We start from the raw sequence: 11270 nt of genomic DNA, 5'->3' as shown, positions 1-11270 counted from the left end.
AGAATGTCTTGCTCTAGGATCTATAGTTGTTGTCATTACTTTATAGTAGATCCTATAAATGAGCGGTATAGATCTAGAATTTTCAAAGAAATCCATATTTTTGTTTTAACAGTTAAAATTAAAGTGTCTAAAATATTTGAATGAAATAATGAAATTGAAAAATTTGGATAACAATTAAAATAGACAGGACCATTGGCTAAATTTGATTCGTACCATAGCCAAAAGTGAATTTGAAAAATTCAAATGTCTTGCATCTCTTAAACAAAGGAAAATAGGTATGTCCAATCCAATTCTAAATAAAGGTTTAACAAAGAATTTGAACCATGCCTATATGTAAAAATTTAAATTTCTTTTTAATATGTTCATGCAATGCAGAAGACGAAAGTAAATGTAAATTTTCATGAGATTTATTTAAAGCAATAGTTTGTTCAGTTTGTTTAATAGAATAATTTTGTGCAAAATCAAAAGTTCCAATTCGATAAATGCTATTAACATTTTGTTTAGGGATGGACCAATTATGTAACTGATTTTCTATTTCTGAGATATTAGACCCTTGAATAGTAAATTCTTCAGAATTTAAATCAGAAAGAGTAGAAGAAGAAGAAGGAGAAACTATTTCTCGACTACTAAAACTGCGAAACAACGATGTCATTACCAAAGACAATAAACAAGTAAATAATGTTTAGGATAGTGGGACTACCTACCGGGACCACCCTGACTGATAATTGGGAAGACGGGCTGACCAACGGAAAATCAGGCTGACCGACGCTACCTTAAACAATATCACGAGTTTAATAACTAGGCTCTGATACCATATGCGGAGCAGGTTCGAATAATAGAGAAATAGTTTATAATAAAAGAAGAGAAAAGAGAAGAAGTAAAAGAGAAGAAGTAAGTAAATAATTTAAACTTTTGATTTTTTTAAACATATATCTACACTTTATTAAAAAAAACACTAGTTACTATAAAAAATATATATATAATATCATCAAACCATGAATATCAAATATAATAATATAAAATAAAAATAATAAATTTATTTACAGATCTAGCTCTGTACCAAATATAATAATATAAAATAAAAATAATAAATTTATTTAATTTTATCAAAAAAAATACTAAAATTACATATAAAAGATATGGAAAGGATATCATTTAACTTATATCACAGGAAGCCTTCTTTTCGTCTGCCGTATAGCCTAGCCTTTGTCAGCCAATTCTCCTCCCCCCCCCCCAATCTATTGTGAATCTCAGTCTTGGAAGTTTTCTATTCATAATGGAAAGAAATGATTATATGTTTCATTCTCATTATGCACAACCAGAGAGCCTTGGAACCATGACAATAGGAGTCTGGTTGCTTTTATGTAGAGCTCATTGGTACGATTATGTAATTCTAAAAACTACTTCGATATATATTTTTTAGTTTTTATCCATATAGCTTTTGTGAATTCATACAACTTTATTATTTTTTCATTTCTTTCTTACTCTCCTTTCGACTCTAAGGCTATGTTTGATAAGATATAATGAAGCACGTAATTGAAAAACTATTTTAATTAATTACATTACATACTTTATTATTCTATTTGGTTACTATTTTTTTGATGTAATGTAATCAATTTTTCATAATTTGATGTAATGCTCAAAACACATAAAATTTATGTAATCATAATTACTTGTGATATATTTATTTTTATTTTATTTTATTTATTTTTTATCAATTAAACACATTCAATTATCGAATTCCATTGATGAATGATAAATTTTTGACGATCTGCGATTAAATTTTGGCGACTTATAACTGGATTCCTGTGATTACTTTCTTAAAATAATTTTAATATTATTTTTAAATATAAATTATCTTATTATTTTATTTCTACACTAATTATTATAACTTATTAAATATTAAAAGAAAAATTATAATTACATTACATATATTTTTTGTTATAATTTATGATAATGAAATGATGAATACATTGCATTCCATTACTTCTTTAATTTTGTTACTTAATTAGCCTAAGTATTGCTTAAACTCTTCCTTATTTTGAATGTATTCTTCCATTCACTTGATTTTTAAGTGTATTTTTCAATAATGATCTTTCTCAAGATTCTTTTTCTACTTTTAAAATTATTGTTGTTTTTATCCACAAAAATAAAAAATAAAAAATTATCTATAGATAAAGTTAAATATATAAATCCAAGCTTTCTAAATTTATTTTACTTGCTGGTGGAAGTGTGTATCTTAATAATAATATTTCCTGTTTTTTTCTTTATTTTATTAAAAAGATTTTATTTTTTATTGATAGAAAACATATATTAACTTTCTAAGAGGAGATGTTAACATCAAACTAATTTTATAGTATGTAAAAATAAATTTAAGGATATTAGTCGTTTAATTATAAAATTAAATTTATAGACATAATTTAATAAAATATTAATATTAATATTTATATATAATATTTTAAAAAATAATAGCAAAGTAACTATTTTTAACTTTTCTTAACTTTCTTTAAATTTTTATTAGTAAGACAATATAAAAACTATTTTTTAAAATATGTATTTATTAATTATAATATCATATAAATCATCAATATAATTGGTATCACTATTTTTTTAGAACTAGAAATTATTAGATAATTAAAGATTAATTTATTAGTAAATATAATATTTAAAAATATTATTTTCTATAATTAAAATTATTATCAAATTAGAAAGATAATTTATTAGTTAATATAATATTAAAATATATTAGTATGATATTTTTTAGAATAATTGTTATCTAATTAGAAGACCAATCATTATCTACTTAGAAAACTGATTATTATTTAATTAGAAAATTAATTTATTATTAATATATATACTTTTGGATTAGAATGAGTATTTAATTAAGAATATAACTTATTAATCAATAAATTAGTAGAAAATACCATAAAATTACACATAAACTTGAATCTCACGTATCAAAATAAAAGTTTTATGTGTCAAAAATTAAACATACGTGTTAAATTCTTTTAAGTTTATAACTTATTAATCAATAAATTAATAGAAAATAATCACAAAATTGAACATAAGCTTGAATCTCATGTGTCAAACATAGTATATATATTAAAATAAAAATCTTACGTGTCAAAAATTAAGAATACATGGCAAAAAAAATTAAAATTTTAAAATTAATAATATATATATATATATATATATATATATATATATATATATATATATATATATATATATATATATATATATATATATATATATATATATATATATATATATATATATATATATATATATATATATATATATATAATTGTATCCACATATTGCGCCAACTCCTATGTCATTTAGATTATTATCTTTTTTAAATTGAGAGAATCACAACCATAATTCTGTATTTATATATGTTATTATTATATTCAGAATTTTTCTACTGTCACAAAATATACGAATTACAGTAGTTCCTGTAAAGAAACGATCCTGAAGACCCAAACAGGTTTTAAGATTTTTAGGGCCAAAGCCCGCCAAAGGAAAGTCCATAATGCTAGAAAACTACATTGTTATAAACAAAAGGCTAGGATTAGTCCTAAAGACACAGAGCAACTATCGGCCGTCCATTTCATAACAAAAAAAACCCTAGTTTCACTATATTTTAGTCTCTGTTAGAAGGTTTAGCGGCTCGCCCTCTCTCAATATAACCTACAGAGATCTCAAAGAAACAAAGAAACACGAATCAGAAGAGAGACCGAAATGGGGAGTGAGGAAGTCAAAATGGTGCCAGAATCCGTTTTAAAGAAAACAAAGAGAAATGAGGAGTGGGCATTGGCTAAGAAGCAAGAATTAGAAGCCTCAAAAAAGAAAGCTAAGGAAAGCCGGAAGTTGATTTTTAACAGAGCTAAGCTATATGCCAAGGAGTATGATCAGCAGGTCTTATACTTTGATTGTTTTGACAAAGCAATCATCGTTTCTCTTTAATAATGTTATTTCGATTTGGGCTTCTATTGTTGCGCTTTTGCTGACTTAAATATCGCATTTTCTTTTTGATATAGCAAAAGGAGCTGATTCAGCTTAAGCGTGAGGCTAAGTTGAAAGGAGGGTTTTATGTTAACCCTGAAGCTAAGCTTTTGTTTATCATCCGGATTCGTGGGTATGTTCTCTTTTTCTTTTTCTTTTATTGTTTTACTATCTTATTTTGTGAGATTTTGATTGACATTCCTATGCTGAAACTTTCAGTATTAATGCTATTGACCCAAAGACCAGGAAGATTTTGCAGCTGTTGCGTTTGAGACAGGTGAATATCTAACATTCTCATTGGTGTTGTGCAATTTTATTTGATAACATTTGGTTTTATTTTAACTTTTATACATGTTATGTTGACATGTCTATATTGGTGCATCGTATTTCTTTATTTGTATGTTTTTTATTTTCATATGAAATTGTATTCAAACTGCATTTCTGTGGTAAACTTCGAATCTTTCAGTCTGTTTGAGGATTGTGGCAATGGGATGAGGGAAGTTGATTTGCTCAAGAATGTCTATTTGTTTTTGGCAATGTTATTGTTTTTTTTTTTACCATTCTGTATTTTGATGTATTTTCTATACTTTTAATGTTTAAGAAAGTGACTGGACTTCCTTTGAAATTTTGACCATTTTATCCAAGTGTTAATTATCTTGTTGAGTTTGTCTAATTCATAGAGTGGATTGGCCTAATATTTACCTATCCCCTGTGTTTCTGGCCCTACTTTAGATAATATAACTTCTTTTCTATGGATCATATATGCTGGATAACTTTGGATGCTATCTTGTTCTATATTTGGGTTGGAGATTGAGGGTTGTTGTGGTCGGTAATGGGATTAATAGAAGAATCATGTTTTAAGAATGCAAGTATGTGAATGGCTTTTGGGAATTCTGAATGGGTTTTTTCCCTAAACTCTCAGCGCAGCTTAGAACTTATTGCAGTACCTGTAAGGTTGAATCCTAATTTGTTTATTGCACTTTCTGTTGAACTTCTAAGAATCTTATATTTGAAGCATGCAACTATCTCATGTCTGATTGAGATTTGGTCGAACAAATAATGAGGTCAATGACTGATGCTGTTACATCTCTGTAAGTTGTGGTCCCTCGTTCCTGCATGCCGAGGCATGTATGAGGCTGTGTATCTCTTGAATTTATGGAATATTTTGTGCTTATGAGACACCAAGTAGGTTTCGTGCCTTGCTGGAAGTACTAAATGAAGTTAGAGAGTCTGTCTCATGTCTCGAATGTTGAGTAGTAACCACATTGAATTCCAGGCCCCTGGATACTGGTTGCAGTTTCAGTTTTTTTTTTTTTTTTTTCATTGACATGCGGTTTTAAGGAAAATTATTTCTATAAGCACTTCTGCTTGAAAGTTTTCTGTGATAACCCATAGCAGTCCTCACAGTAATCATGATATAGTTAATGCCTTAATGAAGTAAGAATCCTGTTCCTGTCTCAGTTAGCATATGTAGAGTCTGTGTGCTTTGGACAATTTTTGCATCATTTTCATGTTTTTTCTTCCTTGTGCTTAGTTCTCGTGCCTCTAATTATCAATAATATGTTAATTGAACATGCTGGTTTTGTGGTTTCAGATATTCAATGGCGTTTTCCTAAAAGTTAACAAGGCAACTGTGAACATGCTGCATAGAGTTGAGCCCTATGTGACATATGGGTGCGCTCTCTCTTTCTGTGTGTGTGTTTGTGTAATAGTTCACCTTTAATACGTGCACTCTGTGATTTCTCAAACTTATAACTTGTATTTTAGATACCCTAATTTGAAGAGTGTCAAAGAATTGATTTACAAGAGGGGCTATGGAAAAGTGAACCAGCAGAGAATTGCATTGACTGACAATTCAATTGTTGAGCAGGTTTGTAATCTGAATGTGTTTTCAATCAGTAATATTGATTATTTGGGATCTATTTGCTGATGAAGATCAATGCTCTCATCCTTTGAACTCACAATTTCAGGTTCTGGGCAAACATGGAATCATCTGCATGGAGGATCTTATCCATGAAATTCTGACTGTTGGACCCCACTTCAAGGAGGCAAACAACTTCCTATGGCCATTCCAGCTCAAGGCTCCTTTGGAAGGTTTGAAGAAGAAGAGAAATCACTATGTAGAAGGCGGTGATGCTGGAAACCGAGAAGATTATATCAATGAGCTAATCAGGAGGATGAACTAGGCTGTCTGGTATATTATTCTATTGGAGTTTTGGGACTTTTTCTTGTATGATCCCTTCAGTGACGAAGACTGGTAATTTTTTGCAGCTTGAAATTAGTGGTTTTTGTTTTGTGAACTTTGGCATTCATACTGTAGCATTGAAGTAATTGCAATTTTCTTGTGGGAGACTGATTGCAGAGTTTGGGTTCTATTGTTTTCTCTGTGGTGGCTTTTGTTTTCTGAGTATTGCCTGAATTGTTTTGTGATCTCCATTTGAATGATTCTTAAAACTATTAAACATTAGAATAAACGGAAGTAGCTCTGCTGAACGGAGCCGGTTGAAAAGCTACTCGGTGCAGTTGCTTGCTTTAATGAATGCAACACTGATATCGTTTGGTAAAGATGGCCAGCTATCGTTTGGTATGGCAGATCTGCTGATTAGCGAGTAACACTTGACCCAATGGATATACGTTTGGTAACCTCTGATTGATCAACGAGTAACACTTGAGCGAATGGGTAATACAGAATTGAATCTTTTGAAGAAAGAAGAATCAATTGTTTTACTGTTAAAAGTATATACCCATTGGCTCAAGTAAAAGACTTGAAATCTAAAATCAAGAATTGGGATTTATGTTGAACACATCGCATCGTCACGGTGGAGGTGGAGATTTGAAATAGTAATAATGCAACTCGTATGTGGTGCTACTATTATAAGATTCAGAACATTTCTTGAAATTTAATATGCAATTAATTATTCTGAGAGCAACAGATAGATTTATGATTACACAATCATTTGCTTCTATAATAGCTAATTTATTTTATGATTATTATTATTTTTTTCTTCTATTATCATAAATTTTTAGTAAATTTTTCATCTACTAAACTACATCCAACAGGAATGCCCATCTTCCCATAAAGGTCCTAAGTGTTATGTCGCCAGTCCAACCCAAAAGTGAGCTCAGCCCTAAAGAGGCAGGCATATCACAAACCATATTCTTCTTCTCCTTTATTGAAGTCGACGCAGGCACATGTTTCAACTAATAATTGAAGCAAATTTAAGCTAAAATGTCAGCATTTCCGGGTGAATAGGAACAGTGGCCATAGGTAAATAGTTAGTTAGCTAGCTGGTGGCTTTCCAAGTCAACTTTATTGGTCCCTACCAAGCTCAGGAACAATGGGAATAGTCAGGAAAGAATCCAAATCAATCTAATGTTCAGAACATAAAAAGGGTTGTTAGCCCATGTGGGATACCCTCCCTTCAACACTAAGTATTGCTTAAGCCCTTTCTTACTTTGAATGTGTTCCTTCCTCCACTTGATTTTTAAGTGTATGTTTTCGATAATGATCTTTCTTTAGATTTTCCTCTTTTAAAATTAATATTGTTTTTCTTTCACAAAAAGAAAAACAATTAATAATCGTTTACAAGAAAAGCAATTTCAGCTGTGTAAGATACCAAATTGCAAGAATTACACATATATTCGAACTACATTTCTTAATATACATAAATATCACTTTAAAAATAACACTTCTACCATACTTGGAAGAAAAGAAAAGAAAGAAACATCATAAGAAACAAATGTCAATAGCCCAAGTGCAATTCCTGAAGGAGATTTATTTTCCACAAGTCAAAAAGTACTAGGCTCCTGTAGCATCATAAATAAAATCACAGGAATCAAAAGCATATAGCATCATAAATCGATTCACAGAAAACAAATGAGCCACTTAACTCGCATCGAATCATTAACCAATAAGATTTATAGAAAAAGAAAAATATGTCAAATTTCAAAGGAAAAATAAAAACCTTGGTTGATGATATGGTCAATTTTTACTCACAAGTTTTTCAACCCAATATGTATGATGATGATGATGATGATGATGATGGAGTATTTATCACCCACACAAAGGGGGAAAAAGAAAAAGCCCTCTCTGAGATGAATTTGAACTGTCATGGGAAACAGCTACTTCTCTAGTGGAGAGCACTGACCACGTTCAACAGAGACTAATCAAAACTTCTTTTAATTATTTTACCATAAAGAAATGACATTGTAATTATTGCTCAAATTTCACCACTTTCCTCCTGCTTACCGGGAAGGTCACTCACTCTCACTCATCTTTCTCTTGAACCTTGTCTCCACAAGACCAAATAGACTCCAGTACAAGTAAATTTAAGGAAAATGAACATCCAAAGAAAGAAAGCAAAGTTGCAGTAAAAATTTGCAACAAAGACTCGGAGAAAGAGATTCCTTTCATCTTCATTTTCCATTGAAACATATCTAGTAACAGCATAGGAAAAAATAAAAAGAAAAACCTTTTTATTCAGAGGGGCAAGAAAAACCAAAATAGAGCCAGATACAAGCACCTCTCAATTCCCATACATGTACCATTCACAATATAGAAGTTAGAAAAAAGAGAAACAAAAACCCAAAAAAGCAAACTACTCAAAAAAAAAAAAGAAAACCTCAAAATGGTTCTTCTTGTCCTCCTCCATCCGTATCCTTGGCCCTTTCAACTTGGTGGAGAAAAACCATCATTAAACCATATATTACGTCCTCTAATATCTCTCTTTTTTTCTTTCAAGTGGAAAATATTTATATATTAAAGAAAAAGTATCTCTCTTTATATATGTAACATATATATTTGTGTTTTTTTGTGGGTGTTTAGGTCTGTTTAAGCTTAAGCTGCAGCTACAGCGCCTGTTCTGGAAGGATAATCCTGGGCTTTAGTAGGAGATATGGATGATCTCTTCTTGTCTTTTTTTCTTAACTTCTTCATTGAAGAGAGATTCCAATTCTTGTCTTTGGCTTCATCTATCTCTATTTGCTCTTGTCTGCACTCTTCACTGCAGAATGGAGTATCCCCTCTGCATTTATTTCACAATTCAAAATTTCCCATAAGAAATCCAGCAATCTAAAAACACTCAAAATTACAACAACCATAAAACATACAAACTACTGAAAAGAAGTCCTCTTGTTCACTACTTGGTTGTTTTTCCAATTATAGAAAAAGATAAAAACATTGCTTTCAATTTTTCCCATCAGAGGTTCTTATTTTCTTTAGTTCAGATTAAAGAATTTAAATTCTAAAAACATATGTAACAAAAAAGTTCAACATCTAGGACCACAATACCATGTTCATATAAGACATGAACAGTAAAGTAATTTCAAAAATAATTAACTTACCTATACATGAAGATGTCTCTATTATCACCAAGTGGTTTCTTGCAAAGAAAACAAGCTTCCAAGAAATGAGGTTGATGATCTTCAAATCTTGCATCATAAAACCTTGCAGATCTTGGAGAAGAAATAGATGATGATATAGTCCTCATACTACCCTCCTTCCCATAACAAAGTGATCTAGAGAAGAATGGGTGCTGATGTTTCTGTTGTTGTTGCTGTTGGTTTCCTGAAAACCCAGCTTCCATATCTGCAAGAGAAACCAACCCATCATCTTCCTCTATAAAATAAGGCACTCTTCTTGTCCCTGAAAATGATTCCATCAATTCTCTTCCTTTAACAACTTCTTGAAGGCTCTTTCTTTTCTTGCTTAGGTTATTGGATTCTTGCCTGCTTTTCTTTGATTATTCTCGAGTGAAGAAAACCAAGAAACTGAGAGAGAAAGGCTTAAAGAAGTGAAAAGAAATAGCCAAGTTTTTATAGCAAAAAGATCAAATCTTATAGAGAGAGAACCATAAACAACGGCAGGTATCAAGAATCCGTGCAAGTGAATCCATTGGCTTCAAGAAAGAAAGAAAACCCCTGCAATCCCACTATGACGTATTTGCCATTGCTTTTATTCATAAACTACGAAATGACCACTACTCACCGTTACTACCGACTAATTTAATTGGATGGCAACTGAGTAATTTTGTGAGTGTTAAGGGGTAATTGTTTGTGATATATTCTGGCTTTTTCGACGCTAGATCTTTATTCCACTAACCCCACTAGAGAGAAAATAACGTCAATATTTAGGAGGCTACGCTCGTACATTTGCGCGTCTACTGTAACGTTCACCCCCCCTAAGTCAAGGGGTTTGTTTGTCTTTTTCTTTTTTAATTTTCTTTTTCATTTGATGGTTATATTTTTAATTTTTGTTTTGTTGTTGTAAGTACCAGCTTGTAGTTACAGAATTTTTTTTTTCTTTTTTGAGAATTAGTTACAGAAATCATTTTGGTTAACCAACTTTTCTGATTTTAAAAATAGCAATTAAAATTTATTATTCACTTAAAGAATTAAAATTAAAATTTAGTATTTACATTTAAAATTTTAAATTATTTATTTCTAATACACTCTCTAAATTAATTCTTTAAGTACTAAAAGATTATTATTTATATTTTTTTGTAATAAATAAATATATAAAACTAATTAAAAATTTATAACAACATACTTAAATAGATATTTTCGGTCTTTTCAAATTTTAAAATTTTAAAATACTATTAAAAAATAAATATTAAAATTATTTTTACTTTTCAGCTTTTTAAAAATCAAATCTCATAAAATATATTTTTTAATTAATTTAGTTGATATTTTTATTTATATATATTAAAAAATTAAATTCTTAATATTTTTGTTCGTCATTTTTTAATATTTATTATGGTCTGAGTTAATTACGTATAAAAAAATATTTAATCAAATTGCACATCAGAGTTAGGTGCACGCGCCGTGGGTGAAAGTAAGAGTAGCGAAAGACATTTGTAGTACCATATTACTTTGTTACTTCCAAAACCATGGGTCATGGGTTCTTCTTCTTCTTCTTCTTATTCACTCAAAGCACACATACATACCCATTATTATTACATCACCTTTTCCCACTAATCTCTTTTCCTAATTTGTATTGTCCTTTTTGCCCACTCTTATTGTTTCGTGGGACCCATATGTTAGCCCCACCATCCTAAAATAAAGAAAAGAAGAAAAGTGGACCCCACATACCCTCCTCCTCTACTCTCTAGCCCATGATTTCAGTTTTTTTTTAGCTTTCTATGATGATGATTACGGTGGTGATGCTGTTTTCTTGGCTTTTTTCATTTAGCGGGTGACGACAAATGTGATATTCATTTGTGTTCGACCGCCTCAATAGGTGTTTTTGTTTCTTTCTTTAAGCA

General features: G+C 30.1%; 2 protein-coding genes across 2 annotated transcripts; one reads left to right on the top strand and one right to left on the bottom strand.

The window, feature by feature from the left end:
* The first annotated feature begins 3608 nt into the window (after positions 1 to 3608).
* LOC8271324 (60S ribosomal protein L7-4) lies at positions 3609 to 6371 on the top strand. Its single transcript, XM_002517470.4, has 6 exons — positions 3609 to 3921; positions 4044 to 4141; positions 4228 to 4285; positions 5603 to 5682; positions 5776 to 5878; positions 5979 to 6371. The coding sequence occupies exons 1-6, from the start codon at positions 3745 to 3747 to the stop codon at positions 6192 to 6194; spliced, it is 732 nt and encodes a 243-aa protein (XP_002517516.1). The 5' UTR covers positions 3609 to 3744; the 3' UTR covers positions 6195 to 6371.
* A 2091-nt stretch (positions 6372 to 8462) lies between these two features.
* On the bottom strand, positions 8463 to 9906 carry LOC8271325 (FCS-Like Zinc finger 2). The gene is made up of 2 exons (XM_002517471.4): positions 9352 to 9906; positions 8463 to 9032 (listed from the first exon to the last, which is right to left on the bottom strand). The coding sequence occupies exons 1-2, from the start codon at positions 9666 to 9668 to the stop codon at positions 8846 to 8848; spliced, it is 504 nt and encodes a 167-aa protein (XP_002517517.1). The 5' UTR covers positions 9669 to 9906; the 3' UTR covers positions 8463 to 8845.
* Positions 9907 to 11270: the final 1364 nt, after the last annotated feature.

Source organism: Ricinus communis, chromosome 5, assembly GCF_019578655.1.
Source record: "Ricinus communis isolate WT05 ecotype wild-type chromosome 5, ASM1957865v1, whole genome shotgun sequence".
Classification (NCBI taxonomy): Eukaryota; Viridiplantae; Streptophyta; class Magnoliopsida; order Malpighiales; family Euphorbiaceae; genus Ricinus; species Ricinus communis.
The sequence above is the reverse complement of the archived record's forward strand: the minus strand, read 5'-3'. Positions and strand labels throughout refer to the sequence as shown.